General features: G+C 56.7%; 1 protein-coding gene across 7 annotated transcripts in view; it reads left to right on the top strand.

The window, feature by feature from the left end:
• The window catches only part of NPM2 (nucleophosmin/nucleoplasmin 2), a 47,999-nt gene that overhangs the window by 19,326 nt on the left and 12,612 nt on the right, over positions 1 to 16,061 (top strand). For 5 of the 7 annotated variants that reach the window (XM_074338268.1, XM_074338266.1, XM_019744643.2 and 2 more), the window contains 7 exons: positions 5 to 39; positions 1,125 to 1,158; positions 6,468 to 6,601; positions 6,751 to 6,787; positions 9,711 to 9,888; positions 10,138 to 10,244; positions 11,381 to 12,630. In XM_074338268.1, coding sequence (XP_074194369.1) covers positions 5 to 39; positions 1,125 to 1,158; positions 6,468 to 6,601; positions 6,751 to 6,787; positions 9,711 to 9,888; positions 10,138 to 10,244; positions 11,381 to 11,674 — 819 coding nt within the window. In that variant the 3' untranslated portion in view covers positions 11,675 to 12,630. Of the gene's footprint in view, positions 1 to 4; positions 40 to 1,124; positions 1,159 to 1,267; positions 1,695 to 6,467; positions 6,602 to 6,750; positions 6,788 to 9,710; positions 9,889 to 10,137; positions 10,245 to 11,380; positions 12,631 to 16,061 lie in introns of those variants that run through there. The other 2 variants (XM_074338269.1, XM_019744646.2) reach the window with 2 other exon arrangements.

The following is a 16,061-nucleotide window of genomic DNA, read 5'->3' as shown; positions in this document are numbered from 1 at the left end:
CCAGCGGAAAAAGGTGGAAAAAGAAGAGGAAGCAGTGAGGTAAGTCTTTCCATCTCTTAACTTGGCTGAACTCTTAGCAGAGGTGTATAGGACTAGCACGGGTAGGGTGTGCCTGGCGTATGCACGTGTGTGCATACGAGGGTACACAGGAGCTGCACAGCCTTTGCGTTAAACCATCTTATCTTCTGACCTAATTCCACTGAGGCAATTCCTTCCAAAGGATCCCATCTGAAGTATTTTCCTGAAAATAAGACCTACCCTGAAAATAAGCCCCAGTTAAGATCGTCAGCCAAGATCGAACGCATTTAGTACGTGATGACGATGTTCCAGAAGATGACATGACTGTATTTGAATAAATCTAGATTGTTGTACATGAAAACATAAGACATCCCCTGAAAATATGCCCTACTATGTCTTTTGGAGCAAAAATTAATATAAGACCTGGTCTTATTTTGGGGGAAATACAGTATGGGGAAAATTATACGCACTAAGAAACTCAGCATTGCATTATTCAAATAATAGTGAAAAATGGAAGCATTCTAAATGTCTACCAATATGATAGTTGATTAAACTATGTCACATTTTCTCAGTGGATGTTACCTATGCCCAGGAAAGCGATAGCAACCTGCAAACTCTTTATAGAATGTAAAAGAACAGGATATTAAATCATTTTCATTTTATTTCACATTTTTTTAGAAGAAAACAAACACACGTAAAGCCCTGAGAGGAAATACACCAAAATGTTAATATTGGTGGGAAGTAAATAACATAAGTAATTTATTCTGTTCTCTATTTGCTATAGTTTGTACAGTGTGACTAACATTACTTTTATAATGAAAAAGACATACTTGTGATAAATAAAGAAAGCAGATGGGAAGCCTAAGAAGAAAAAAACATCTAGTTTAAAAAGAGAGTCAGAGTGTCCCGGGCAGGTGACAGGTGAAGAGTTGAATTCTGAAGCCTCCCCTCTCCAGGGCACAGCCCCCTGCTTCCCGGAAGTGTCCAGGGCCCTGCTTTCCAGTGTGGGCACTGGTGGGGCGGGAGGCCAGGGCTACTGGCATCAGGCTGAGATCTCTCTTCCCCTCCCACCTCCCCACTCCTTGCCCACCTCACCCCTATTCCAGATCCAGTCTTAGAGACAAGAGCCCTGTGAGGAAGGTGAGTTCTGATAAGAAAGGGCTGGTCCTCCTGGGGGAGGGGGTGGTCTCTGGGAAAGTGCCAGGACCCGGAGGGAGTGAGACACTGGAGTCCTCCCTTCTCTCCATAGACCAAACCCACACCCAGACCTAAAAAGCCGGGATGCAAGAAATGAGGATCCTGGAGTGGCCTGGCCACAGTGACCCAGGGAGGGCCTGCCAGGCCACCATGCAGAGGAGGCCTTCCTGGGGTACATCGTGGACCCAGGGCACCAACCACCCACCCCAGCTCCCTCCACCTGAGTCTGAATATGATGGAGGTGTTGGGGGCAACACAAAAGCCCCTTGCCCCAACTCTCTGGATTCAGCAGGACCTGGAGGGAAGAACCCCAACCTCAGGGCCACAATAAAGTTTGCTTTGCCAGGATGTTTCTGCATCTCTTCCCAGGAGCCATACTTGTTGCCAGCTGCAGTGAACCCTCATGCCCAGCAGAGGGCGGCAGCGTCCCAGCACACCGGACCCGGTGGCCTGTGTCTGCCCACTCTGCTCTTTCATCTCCCTCTCTTGTCCTGGCATATCTTCCTCTGGCCCAGCTTTGGGGGAAGAACCAAGTGTCTCAGCCTCTTACCCAGCTTCAATCTTCTGCCCCTGGGCTGAGGGAGGGCGCTAGAGCTGTTGTGGTTCTTCCTGTGCCCACACTCCCTTCCGTCAGGGCCGGGTTTTCTAGGTGCAGAACTGAAGGGCTACAGCTGCCGGCCCCTGCCAGGAAGGGCCTCTATCCCTGTGGGACCAGCCTGAGCGTCTGTGTTTACTGGGACCTCGGGCCACCGTGCTAGTCCTGCTTCCCGGGCAAGCTCCTGCTCACAGGGGCCTCACTTATGTGAAGATCTGTGTTGGGCAGGAGCCCAGAGACCTTCAAGGAAATCCTCCCAGGTGGGGGAGACAAGGTGGGCTTTAGCATGGCTATCAAGTGTCTCTTACAGGAAGTGGACAGGTGAACACTTGCAAGTCCTGTGCTAGGGTTCCCCTGGGGCAACTCTCAGTACATTGTTGGGGTGAGGCCAGTAGAGGCCTGGAATGGGGTGAAGGACCGTTTGCATGGCTCTGGCCTCCTGCCCTCTCCCAGGCCTGCAGATCCGCCCTGGAGCCAGTTGATGACGACACACAGATGGGCCCCCCACTCCGGTTATACATGTAAGGCCTCTGCAGGCCTCCTTGCCTCTCACCAACACGCCTGCTGGCCAGGCCTAAAGGGGGCCAATGGAGAACAGGCAGGACCCCCTCTCTTCCAGGACCCCCAGGTATGGGTCCGAGAAGAAGGTCTTTGGACACCCACACCAACCAGGCTTGGGTCTCCCACTCAGCTCCATCCTTCTCTGGTTGCAGAAGCAGTAGCAGAGGGCAGGGCTGGCATTCCCGCTGCTGGCTTTCTACACCCCAGGAGAGGAAGTAAGCACTGTCCCACCCTCTGACAAATGAGAACGGACCACTGACCTCAGGTCACCCAGAGAGTGAAAAGGCACATCAATTCAGGTCTGGCCGCAGGTAGGCAGCTGGCATTCACCATGGCTTCATGCCACGGTGATACAGGGTAGGCAAGACAAATTCCTCACTTTTAAGTTGCCTACAGCCTAGTGGAAACACAAAAGCCAACAACATAGTTTGAATTACTTTTGAGTGCTTTAGAGGAAGTGAAACAGGCTAATTTCCAGGGTGAGAAAGTGCTGGTTAGTTAGGAGATGTGAGAAGGTCCCTCAGAGGAAGCAATTGATAAGAAGGGGGCTGCCGGCTAAGTGAGCTGGCAGAACATTCCTAGGAGTAGGAACAGAGAGCAAAGGGCCTGAGGCACAACAAGCTTAGGGGTTTGGACAGAAAGAAGGCTGATATGGTTGCAGTAATAACACAGTGTGAGCTGGGCGCCGCTCTAAGTGTCTTCCATGGACTCACTCCTTTAATCCTCACAACCACGCCTTGAAGTGGGTATTAGCCCCATTTCTCAGAAGTGGAGAGTGAGGCACAGAGAGGTTAAACAACTTGCCCCCAAGGTCACACAGCTAGTGGAGGAGCCAGGATTCACTCCCAGGTAGTCTGGCCCCCTTGTTTTTAACCACTCTGTGGATGAGAGGGAGGGATAGATAGCACCGAGCCCTAGAAGTCTTGTAAACTGAGAGCAGGAGTTAGAATGGAGCCCTGAATGCCTGTGTAACTGGAGCCCTAGGAGGGGCCGCCCCAGAGCCTGGTTATAGCAAAGCACACATTCCTGCAGGTCCTTCTTCCCTTGGCCAGCTCCAGCCAAGTGCCCCAGTTCTCCAGCTCAGCCATGGCTCCACATTAAGGGCACTCAGTAACTGCACTGTGGTTAATTTGATTTCCATCTGCTCAGATAGCAAAGATGGGGGTCTGCCTGCTTTGCTGAGGTGCCCTTTGCCCTTCCCCTCCTTCAGCCTCAACAGGAAAAGGTTGGGCTGGAGTCGAAGCAGCTGGTGACAAGTGGCAGTTCTGCAGGTGGGCTCTGAGTGCTCTGGGTCTGCACCAGCTGAGCTGTTAAGAGGAGCAGGCGTGAGACATCCCAGTTGGGGGGTACGGAACTTGGCACTGGGGGTGGGGATTAACCATTGAATCCCAGGCTACTTCTCACTTCCCTTATCACCTCCCACACCCCCCATAAATGATAATGAACCCTACCCTTCTCTCCTACCAGCTCCCTCTAGTCAAGGCAGAAAGTCAGTCAAAGTTTAGGTAAACTGAGGCTGGACCACATGAGAGGGTCTCTGTCCCCTCCTCCGTTCTTGTGGCCCTTGATACTTTTCAGGGAGTGTCCTTCATCTCCGTTGACACCATGGCAGTTTTGACAGCATCAGTAGGAGTGACTTCCTTTTTATAAATTGGAAAGCTGGGACCAGAGAAGTGAGGGGATTTGCCACAGGTCACACAGCCTGTAATGGCCTGCACCAGGGGATGGGGATAAAATCCAGAGTCAAGGCCTGGAAGCCTCCATGCTGCCTCCCCACTTGGGGCACACCACTGGCCTTTGCACGGGGGAAAAGGAGCAAGCCAAGTACAAAAGCCAAGCCTGCAGGTGTAGAACGGGAAGGGACAAGGAGCAGATGTCACATCGTGAAATGGGCTGCCAAGCCCTGCGTCAGAGCCCCCTGGCACCAGCACCCTGGCTGAACCTCAAGGCCAAGTTTGACTGCTGGCATCTGTTACCATGGAAACCCAGGCTGGGCTGGGTACTGGCCAGTGATGACAGCAGGCCCTTCCCCACTGATAGGAGCCAAGCGCTCAGGCTCAGAGGCCTTTCACCCAGGTGGGATGCCCACACCTGCCTCTCCTTTTGGCCTTCTGCCCCTCCCCCGAGGCCCCTACAAGGGAGCCCAAACCTGAGCTATCTCCTCCATGTGTCTCTGCTCTTACCCGTGACCCCAGGATGGAGGTTAGGAGGAGGTAGCCTTTAATACACTACCTGGGAGCTGGGGGCAGCTGAGAGGTCAGTTTGCAGAAGTTTCTATAGAAGAGGCAGAGTTTAAACTGGGCCCCAAATGGTGGGATGATGGAAATTATCAGGAGGATCCTTCTGGGCAAAAGCAGAGAGCTGGACAGGCTGGGGCACATTCCAAGAAAAGCAAGCGCTGGACTGGGCATCTGGGCACCTGGTACACTCATGCCACTAACCAGCTGTGAGACCCTCATTGGTGAATGATGAGGACATCTCTCAGCTCCCTTCCCGTTTTGACATTCTTTCCATTGGAGGCCAACCCTGGACTCCCCCAGTGATACAGGGCTGAGGGCTCACACTGCCCTCCCCAGGCCTGTGGAGGCTCAACTGGCCCAGCCCCAGTGGGTTCCTGGGGGAGGGCAGGGGCTGGGAGCCAGGTGCTGGAGCTAGACAGGTCAGAGGTGTCCCTGCTTGTCTGTGTGACGGGGAAGGGTGCCAGACAACTTTGTGGATTGGTCTAGCTCAGGAAGGTGAGAAGGAGGCCTGGAGGTGAGAGGTCTGCCCTCCCACTCATCTCTTTAGGTAAATAAATCCATATCCAGCATTTCCCTTTCTCTTCTCAGCCCAGGGGCACTGAGACTCCCCAGGGAGCCAAGCTGAAGTGTGAGCTCCACTTCCCTAGAGGGGGAGGGACTTCCCTCAAAGGTCCTAGCACTTACCATCACCTACTTTTGGTAGGGAAGGAACAGCTTCAGGAAGGGACTTCCCCTACTGGCATGTCCTGGGCTATGCTGGGCCCTGAGGGTGTGGACCCAGCAGAAAGGCTCCAGACACAATCCTGTGGAGTAGAAAGAGCATGGACTTTGGACACCTGGTTCACCATTCACTAGCTGGGTTTGCCTCAGTTTCCTCATCTGCAGAATGGGGTAATAACTGGCCTGGTACAGAGCAGCGTGGGACCAGAGGTTATGTGAAGAGGTTGGTGGGCGCTTCATCCCAGACAGCTGCTAGGTGACAGGGGGAGGAGGTCCTGAGAGGCTCCAGAGATGGCTGCTGCCCTGGGCAGGGGGGGTGATGAGTGAGGCCCAGGACACAGGCCTTCTGACATCTGCTACATGCAATTATCTCTTGGGGTCTTCCAACATCCTGGGGCATTACTGTCCCCATCTCTCAGAGGAAGCCGCCGAGGCCCAGAGAAAAGTAGCCTGCACCAGTGCAGCCAGCTCTTCTGTCCCCAGCTCAGGCCAGCTTTGGGGACTCCATGGGAGTCTTCCATAGTCCCAGCTGTCCCTTCCTCTCCACCCGACCCCCAAGCTGTTGCACCCACTATTTGCAGCCAGTCTGGACAGCCTTAACCCCTCCTTTCCCAGTGGCCAGATAGCAGATAGAGGGAGCTAGGGGTGACAAGCAGTGGAAGCCCAGCTCCTGGCCAAGCCCACCTCCTGCCCCCTGCAGGGAGGCTCCTCCTTTTAAGGCTGCTTCTAGGAATTTCCACCCCTGAGCCAGACCCAGCGACCCCAGATTGCTACCTGCCCTCACCCTCGGGGAGCGGGGTGCTAAACCTGAGGGCAGGAGACGCTGGCCCACAGAGGGGAGGAGGGGCACTCCAGTTGGGGTCTGTGAAGGTCGGGAACATTCGGGAGAGCTCAGGGCCAGCCTCCTGTCGAGAAGGCTCCAGTAGCCTCATCCTCTGCGCTTGGGGAGCCCAGGAAAGGCTGGCAGCTCTGCCAGTGGCTGCTTTGCAGTCTCGCTGGCCGGGAAGGTGGACACCTCACACCTCAGTCTCCCAATTACGCCCTCCTCCCCCCTCCTCCCCCTCCTCCTCCCCTCTCTTCTCTCTCCTCCTCCCCTTTCTCTCCTCCTCTCCCCCCTGAAAACCTGTGGCTTGAAGAGACCTTGGCTTCTCTGGGACTCTACCCCTGGGGACTGCCCATATCTGCTCCTGAGTTTGGGGGCAGGGGGGCGACCGCCCCAAGAAACCTCTCCAGCGATGGGAGCCGCCCGCCTGCTGTCCAACTTCACTCTGTAAGTGCGCGGCCTCTCCGACTGGAGTTTTGTTGCCATCTCCAGCCTCGAGCAGCCCTAATCTTCTTGGGACTCCCACGCAGACGGCGGCGGGCGGGGAGGGCTGGTGCGAGCACCCACACCTGGATCTGCCTCCTGTCCCCACACAGGTGCTTGCAGGTACTGATCCTCTGCTGTCAAACTCAGGTAGGCGACTTGTCCCCACTGGCTTCAACCCATCTCTCTCACGCCACCCAATGGGGGAGGGGGCCGTCTCCTTTTGGTGGAGAGAGGCAAGTTCTGGCCCCTCCCCAGGTCCAGGATGCTCTGAGATTTTGGAGGGTGGGGGGGGTGTCAGTCTTTGGAGGGGTTAGGGGAAGGGGCTATGGCAAATTTGGGGATTGTCTAAAGTTTTTATCTGTCCTCCCTGCCACGACCCTCCCTCCTTCCCTTGGGGTCTCTGCCTCGCTCTCCATCCCTGAGTCACCCCAAGGCTAAGTGTGAGGGCAGCCCAGACTTAAGGGATGGAGCTGGGAGTGGCTAGAAGAGGGCAAAGGTGATGGAGCAGGTGAGGCTTGTACCTGAAAGGACAGGTTTCCATGAAAAACCACCTATGTGTTCCACTCACGCCTCCACGCCCACCAACATGGGTATCCTGGGGGGTGCGCTCCTGGGGGTCCTACAGGCAGTCAGAATGCCCAGCCAGGGCAGGTGACTCCTTACCTACAGGCAATGAGGTCAAACCCAAAGATGTGGTTTGGGACAAGATTCAGGGTTTGCTTCTCCACAATCCCCCCACCCAAGTCAGTCGCCCCCCCATGCCCACCCCCCTAGTCCCAGCCCCAGTGCGAGGCTTGGTCCCTTTTTGTGATCCTCCATAAAAGTGCAGCTATTAAAATGCACTGGTCCAGAACCGCGCTGGGGAGATCGCTTGGCTTTCCCAGGCCAGAGGCCGCTTCTCTTCATATCCAGTGGGGACTTTTTTTGAAGGTAAATGCCTTTTCTCTGGGCGAGGGAAAGGGGCTGCCTTTGAAGCAGTGGGGGGGTGGGAGAGAGAGAGAGAGAGACAACCCCCCCTTTTCCTTCCCCCTTTTGCTCAAGCCCCCGTTCCAGGCCTTTTGCTTCACACATCCAGGGAGAGCAAGAAGAAAGCCCCCCAGCCTGGCCAGGAGGGGGCTGGGGGTGGGCCCAACCTGTTCTGGAAAGGGAATTAGCACAATGGTGCGGCTGGCCTGGCGTTTATGGCCTGGCTGAGGCCCCATTCAGGACTCAGGGAAGGTGGCAAAGCTGTCCTTTCCCCCTTGAAGTGCCCCCTCGCCCCCCTCGGAGGGGGGGCCAGCAGGCCGGACCACAGCCATGCTTGAGGGGCTGGCTGACAAGCAGCTGTCTGCTGCAGTGGAAGGGGAGGTCCCCCCGCAGCGGGAACATGAAAGGGACAGGCAAGGTCCCGCGGGGAGAGCGACTTGTGGGCTGTGGGCTGTGGGGGGGCGTGGGGCTGCTTTTGTGCAGGGCTTGAAGGGGGCCAAGGAGAGGAGGGGGCTTCGGGGGGCCCTCTCTGCTCCTGACCTGGAACAGACAACCAGAAGGCTGCCTGCCAAGAGGGGCGGAGGGCCTGAACCTGGGCCAGGAGGCTTGGGGCTGGGGACAGGCAGGCTCCACCGAGGGTCCTGGGCCAGCCAGACGTCTCTTGGCAGGAAGGCAGGTGCCCCATCCCCAATTTGGGCCTCAGGTTCTTCCAGGATGGGGCATGGGGTGGGTTGGGGTCCCCTATTCTGGGGTCCTAGGAATGCTCCTGGCCTGTGGACAAGCGGACGTTGGAAATGAGCGGTAACACACACGAAGGGTTAAGCCGAGCAGGTTATACTGTCAGCCTCCAGCTGCTGCCTCACCTCCCCTCCCTCAAAGCTGACACTTCCCATCCAGCCCTCCAGGAGAGAGTGGCCCTAACAGACGCTGATCCACGTCTAGCTCTGTCCAGATGCTTGCAATTGGGCCTGGAATAAAGGTTGACTTAGAGACGGGGGACGGGGAAAGGCTGTCCCAGCACAGGCCACGGGGCCAAGTGAAGAGAGAAATATCTTAGTGTCAGAGCTGGGGTTGTGGCCAGCAGCTGGGAAATGGCATCCAGGTGGCACCTTGATGGAGAGAAGGGGCAGGAAGTGGTCTCCTGCTAGTGTTGCAGATGGGTAAGAAGAGTTCCGCCTGCACAAGGTACTGGTCCTGCCTTTGTGCGCCACGGTGCGAGGGTGGAAATGGCCCCTCGCCCCTCCCCGGGGAAGTGGGTGGGTGGCAGCATGGGCCCTGGCTGGCTGAGAGCCTCTGTTACATTGTGGCACAGGCAGGCGGCCTCACAGGAGCAGCCCTCGGGCCACTGCTGATAGCACCTCTGCTGCTGCCTTCACCTCCCTCTGCTGAGGCACCGCCCTCCTGAGCAGAGGAGGGAGGAACGCTGGAAGGCGCCTGGCCTCTCTGCGGTCCCGAGGACCCAGGGGGAGAGGCAGGGCAGCAGGGCATATGTAACTCAGGAGTCTACGGTTAGCACTGCAAAGAAACACCCACAGGGGTCCTGGAGCCTGAAGAGAAGACCCCTTAGTGTTCTCCCATGACCCTAACAGACCAGCTGCTGCCTGTGCATGTGCTGGGGGTGGGCTCCTTCTAGGCCAGTGGGAAGGATGGAGGTGAAAGCTGCTTGTCCTGGCTAACAGAGCCACGACCCTAGAGTTCCAAGCTCCAGTGCTAGAGGCAGGACAGGTTCCGTCTCTAATCGGTTGTGTCACCCTGTGCACCTCCTCCATAGAATGTAGGGATCAGATACCAGAACTTTGAGGGTTCCTTCCAGCTCCCAGAGTCCTGATTCCAAGGCTGCACTGTATCATCCCATGTCCCCCAAACCTGGGCAGCCACCAGTTTTCTGCTGTAGGCTGGACACGGAGCCAAGAGGTCATGACTGGCTCACCCACTGGCCTGACAAGGTCATGGCCATATGCCCCCTTCACCCCGCACCTCTGCTTCCCAGGACAAATGGCCTGCCCCCACCACACTCACCTCTGCACCCCTCTCCCCTTGGATGGACCGGTGGTGGTGTCGCCCAAAGCAAATTGACACTATTTTTCCCTTGGTAACCGCAAAGGGGGAGAATCACCCGTCTCCTAATTTTAACCAGTATGTGAGGGACCAGGGCGCCATGACCGACCAGCTGAGCCGGCGGCAGATCCGCGAGTACCAGCTGTACAGCCGGACCAGCGGCAAGCACGTGCAGGTCACCGGGCGTCGCATCTCCGCCACTGCTGAGGATGGCAACAAGTTTGGTGAGACCCAGCCCTCATCGGAGGCCGCTCCCACCCCTGGCCAGCCTCGCTTAGTCCATCCCCAGATCCCATGTCAGAGCGGAGGCCACAGGAGAGCAGGGAGAAGCCTCTTGGAGGAGGGTCCCCAAGGGCCTCCCCATGCTCCCGAACCCAAGTTCAGCGGAGGTCAGGTTGGTTGGCGGGTCCCCAGCCACAGCCTGGGCTGGCAACCCTCATGGACAGCGGCCTCTCTCCCCCTGCCCCTCACAGCCAAGCTTATCGTGGAGACAGACACGTTCGGGAGCCGGGTGCGCATCAAGGGGGCTGAGAGCGAGAAGTACATCTGCATGAACAAGAAGGGCAAGCTCATTGGGAAGGTGAGGCCCGGAAGTGGAGCAGATGCTTGATTTGTCCCCCCGGGGTGGGGCACCTAGGGCCCAACTGCACCCCATTCTCCTCTGCGGGGGTGGACCCAGGACCATGACTCTTCTGCTCTCACCCACCCACCACTCTGCCACTCTCTGCTCTCCCCATTTTCATGAGCCCCTCTGGGTCTACAAGCGCTCTGAGGACACTGGCTGGCCCACGGGATCCTCAGCTCAGATTTATCGGGTATTTCCCAGCACCGATGAGTAAGAATCCTGGCACCTACATGATGATGCAGCCCCCCTGTGTTGAGGGCTCAATGCTAATCAGGGTTGAGACAGAGCATTCATACAGGGCCCGGAGCTCCCCCAAGGTCAGTGGGCTCCACAGACTCCAACAGCAAGATGCACACGAACTGCCTGCTCGTGTAACCACCTACTAGTGTAACCAGCAACTCGTGTAACCACCTACTGGTGTAACCACCTACTGGTGTAGTGGTCTACCCTACAGTGGTGGGTCCGGCACTGGGGTGCAAGGGAGAAGTCCATCTCCTTTGGCATCGGTCAATCCTTGGCCCCAGATTCTGGTTGTTCTCAGCAAATATTTGCTGATTTTTTCCAAGCCTCAGGCTACTCATCTATACAAGTGGGCACAGTGTCAGGGTTATCTGCAGAGTCAAAGCAGTGCCTGTGTGGCTGTTGACACAGTCAGTGTCTATAAATGTTTGCCCTTTTTTTTCATCAGAGACTGGTGCCTCCTTTCCCTCCACCCAGCAACACCATTCACCCAGACTGAGGACAGGTCTGTGCACAAGTGCCTACTGGGTATGCACGGAACTGCACAAGTACCTTGATCTTTACACCACATCTCAGGCAACCAAGGCCCAGCATAGCTAACTACCTTGTTCAAGGGGTACAGCTTCCAAATGGCAAGGCTGTATTTAAGTTCAGATCTGACCCCAAGCAAAGCGTGTTCCTTTTTCCCACCTTTGCCTCTGCAATAAGACACCGTCTCACTAGACAGAACTCCTTAGGCTGCAGCCCCTGCTGCTCCCTCTCCATCCTAAAATAGGCCCATCAGGCAGATAAGCCCGACACGGTGGGTGACAAACATCCCTCTTCTCCTTCTATCCACCCCCCCCCCATAGCCCAGCGGGAAGAGCAAAGACTGCGTGTTCACGGAGATCGTGCTGGAGAACAACTACACGGCCTTCCAGAACGCCCGGCACGAGGGCTGGTTCATGGCCTTCACCAGGCAGGGCCGGCCGCGCCAGGCCTCCCGCAGCCGGCAGAACCAGCGCGAGGCTCACTTCATCAAGCGTCTCTACGAGGGCCAGCTGCCCTTCCCCAACCAAGTCGAGAGGCAGAAGCAGTTCGAGTTTGTGGGCTCATCCCCCACGCGCCGGACCAAGCGCACTCGGAGGCCACAGCCCCTGACGTAGTCAGGGACACAAGTGTGGGGGCAGCTGCCACTCACCAGCCTTCCTGTCCCTTTCCCTTCCTAATCTCATCCAAAGATAGGGCCGGGGTGGAGGAGGGGAGCCAGAGCCCCACAGGAGGGCCCTGCGGACGACAAGTGTCAGAGCCCCACACTGGAAAGGGGCAGGACTGGCACCAACCAGGGCTGGGCTCAAGGCAGCCTCCCGGACCTCACACTGGAATAGGCCCCCAGGGCTGGGACCGGCCCCAGGAGAGGAGCTGTAGTGTCCCCGGGACTCAGAGCCCTGAACCAAGAGGCAGGGTCAGCAGGTTGAAGGCCTCGCAGACACTGTCTGCAGGCGGCTCTCCTCCAATTCCGCTCCCTGTGTGTCTCTGTGTGTCTGCCCCCAGCTTCCAAACTGCTCCTGGCCACACTGTAGGAAGGGACTTTCGTTTTTGTTTCTGGAAAAAAGAAAAAAGAAAAAAAGGGGTTTGACCATTCTTCACATTCCACTACCCAGGCCTGCACCCCCACCCCCAGCGCCCAGCCCCAGAATAAAACCATTTTCCTGCAAACGGGTGATCTGAAGAGGGTGGTGGTGGAGGGATCCAACTCCAAAACTCCACTGGGGATAAACTGGCTTCTCGGAGAGGCGCGGGAACGCGCAGCGCCCAGGCCCGGGCGCCGGCAGGTGCAGAGCCGCGCGGGGCGGGGCGGGGCGGCCTCGAGGGTACGCAGGCCTGGATGGCCCGGGAGGCCCGCAACTCCGCCCGCGGGAGCCCAGGGCGCCCCTCCCTCCGCAGGCTCCGGTTTCCTGGCTCTCCCGGCGCGTCCCGTGCTACCTGTTGGGGCGCACAGAACCCACACCCTGGGGCCGAGCCTCGGGCCGGGCGGGCGGGGCAGGCGGCCAGCGGGGCAGCAGGCCCGGCGCCCCGGCTGCTGATGCCGCCTGGCCGGGAGCAGGATTGCTTTTTTCCGGTGAGGAGGGTCGGGGCGCGAGAGGAGGGTGTGGGGGAGTGGAAGGGGGAGTGAGGACGAGAAAGTGTCCCCTCGTTCTCCCAGGTTGGCTGCGGGCCGGCGGGGGCGCACCTGAGGGGAACCTCAGTTACAGCCCGCGGCCCCGCGGCCCTGGGGAGGGGACGGAAGAGGGGGCTGCCCTCTCCCCCCAGCATGTCTTGTGGGCTTTCCCAGACGCCCCTAGGTGCGCATCTGGGGGGTGGAACTCAAAGGCCATAAAACCCGCCTCTTTCCTCCGCACTGGCCTTTAATCTTGTCAAGGGGAGGCCCTTCCCGGGAGGTCTCTGCGCTTGGGGGAAGTACACCCATTGAGCTCTGTCTTCTGCTGACGGACCCCCAGCCTCAGTTTCCCTCCCTCTTTCTGAGAACATGTTGGGGAAGGAGATCATGGAGCGAGAAGAAAAAAGATGAAAGCTATCCCTTCTCCCCACTTCTCCCAAGCATGGCCTAAAAGTGAGGACAGAATGGGGCGTTGTGGAGGGGCCTGGTTTAGTCCAAATGGGAGGTGAGGGAAGCAGCAGTCCAAACGGATGGGGGTGGGGGGGTGGGTCACTCACCTCTCCCTCGGTGAGAACTGGAACCCTCTCTTACACCCCCAACTCTGGGCAATTTAGACTGCCACCGCCAAGAGGGAGGTCCGCAGGCCCCAGGACATTCTCCTTCCAGCTTGTCATAATTGCTTTTCGCCAGGCAGGTTTTTTTCTCTCCCCCCCAATCACAAAGAGCCTTAATCCCCGTGAAAACTGCAGGAAACGTCTTGGGAGTCATTTTCAGGGGTGTGTGTCGGGAGGGTGGTCTGGAGCCACAGCTGATAACTGGTGAGTTCAATGGGATTTTAGACTCAGGGGCAACGCCCAGCAATTACCTGAGAACAAAGGGTTGGGGCACCCAGGTGTGGAGGACTGGACTTGGGGGGCTGAGAGAGGGGCCTGGGAAGGAGCTGTGTTGGGGAGGGGGAGCTCTTACAATTCCTCTGATTTCCGCAGGAATTTGAGACATGCTTTAAAAACTCTAGACTGCCTCCCCCCCAGCCGGGCTCTCAGGCCCACCCCCACCCTCCCTGGCTCGGGTTAGAGACGGCTTCAAAGGTGGACGGGGCCCTTTGTCTTGCCTCTGCTTTCTTCTCTGCCTTTCTCGGCCCCTCCCTCCCCCTCTTTGACCTCCCCAGCACAGATAGGCCTCTGGGGGCCGGCTCCAGAAAGCCCTCACTGTTTCCTTTCTTGGTGTTTGAGGTGAGAATGGAGAAGGGTGAGGGAGGAAGGCAGCTTGGAGGCCTGTGCCATCTCAGAGAGTGCCGATGCCCCACCCCAAGCCTGAGCCTGGCCGGTCTGATGCCTGCTTGTGGCCTTGGGTCCCGGGCTGGGCTTTCTGAACCTTCTCACCACACCATTTGGTGCCTCTGCCGAGTCCAGGCTCTCTATGCATGGCGCCTCTTCATACGCTGGGGTAGTCTGTTCAACTCATGCCCTCTGAACTGGCAGGTGTGAAGATGCCAAAGTAATGGATGTCTAATCACGGGACCCCAGAGGGATTTCAAGGATATGAGTGTGTGGTCGGAAGAAGGCTTCCTGTGGGCCTCCGATGGCCCCAAGCTGGCTCCAGCAGCCTGGACGTTTCTGTGTGCCCGAAGGCTCTAAGCAAGTGTGCATGGCTGGGGGGACACAGTGGGGCAAGACTTAAAGCAAGATGAACATGTCCCTCCCCTGGAGGGAGGTGGCAACAGCGTGCCCCAGATCCCGTGCCTGCTTAGGATGACCAAGAACTCTAGCTAAGAATAGCCTCCATATTGATCGAATTGATCTCCCTTCTCCGTCCTGCCCTCCAAACAGCCAGACGAGGCAGAGGGGAGCCAAAGCAGCAAGTCAGAAGGGGAGTCCACTCTCTTTTCAGTCCTTGCCAGCTGGCTTCTGTTTACGGCCTCCATTCCACCATGTCCCTCGGACTCCAGTGGCAGTGACTTTCCAGTCACTTCCCCCCCCCAAAAAAAAAGCCTTGCCTCAGACCAGGTGTCCTCAGCCTCACAGCCCTGGACACCGCCAGGGAGCCCCCGTTTTGAAGTTCTTTCCTCCCCTAGCCTGCCACAGGCTGCCATCTTTTTATTCTTTCCCTGCTTGGATCTTCTCTTTCCTGACTCCTCTTCCTAGAAACGTTCCCTACGATTTCTGCCATGTTCCCTCCTTGTTCTTCATGTTGTCTCTCTCTGAGCAGTCCGACATATCAACTCTCACCCCCTTGGCCACGGCTGCTTTCGCCTTCAAACTCTGGAATGCCATTGCCAGACCTCCCTGGGATGTCTCATCACTACAAAGCTTTCTAATTGGTCTCTCTGCCTCCTGACACATACACACACACACACACACACACACACACTCACGCCAGGATGTCACAGTTTGTTCAGCTTGCCTTAACTTACCATAAAGCACAGCTCTGTCCTCGCCACTAGCACACTTCTTAACATGGTTTTCAAGACTCTTGCACAGTCCTGGTGGGGTGCCCTTCCCATCCCTGAAACTCCCCTTTAAAAACGCTGGCAAAACAGCAACCCTTGCCCTCCAGCAAGCTCACTGTGCCCGTCTTTGTTCATGACGTTCCCACTGCCGAGTATGCGCTCCCCCAGAAAGCTTGCACATCCAGACTGCAGCCACCTCGTCTGCCCCGTGGACTTTCCCACTCTCTTGGGGGAAGTGGATGTGTCCACTGTGCTGGTGTGTATACCCTTGCCCTATGGCACACATCATAGCTGGTCCAGACCGTACTTATTTATGCTTGTGTCATGGATCTGCTAGATAGCAAGTGCCTCAGATGTAGAAATAGTCCGTCTTTGCCTCTCCCCCGCCACTATCCAGCACAGTACATTACACAGAGTAAGGATATATTGGGGGAATAAACCAACGGAAAGCCCAGAAAGGCACCACTGGGCCAGCAGCCTTCAGTTCGTCCAGGCAGAGTCAGAATGAGAAGCCAGAATCTGGCCTTCACCCTCCATCCTTAGGTAGACTTGGGAGGGGAGGGGTCCTAAGCCGTTAATCCAAATATTTATCTATTTCCTACAACATATAAACACTGTGCTAGCTAGTTCTTCAGTTAATAAAAAAAAGATGGACAAGATATTGTGTCATCCCGTCAAGCTCTCAAGACACTTGAAACTTAATTGGGGAGATAAACCCATATAAAGGCGTATTTTTGCGTGGGGAGAGGGGGACTGTTGGAAATTTCTCTCTTGCACCTAAGATAGCGAAGCAGCATTTGGTACATCCCAAAAGAGTGAGAGAGGAAATAAGAGCTATGGGAAGTAAAGACACCAACATGCACGGAGCTCTGGCAATGTGCCAGGCAGCACCCCAGAATGCCCACGTGGAACCCCTTATTTAGGGGGTAAGATTATTCCCATG

This window comes from Rhinolophus sinicus, linkage group LG07, assembly GCF_036562045.2.
Source record: "Rhinolophus sinicus isolate RSC01 linkage group LG07, ASM3656204v1, whole genome shotgun sequence".
NCBI classification, from domain to species: domain Eukaryota; kingdom Metazoa; phylum Chordata; class Mammalia; order Chiroptera; family Rhinolophidae; genus Rhinolophus; species Rhinolophus sinicus.
The sequence above is the reverse complement of the archived record's forward strand: the minus strand, read 5'-3'. Positions and strand labels throughout refer to the sequence as shown.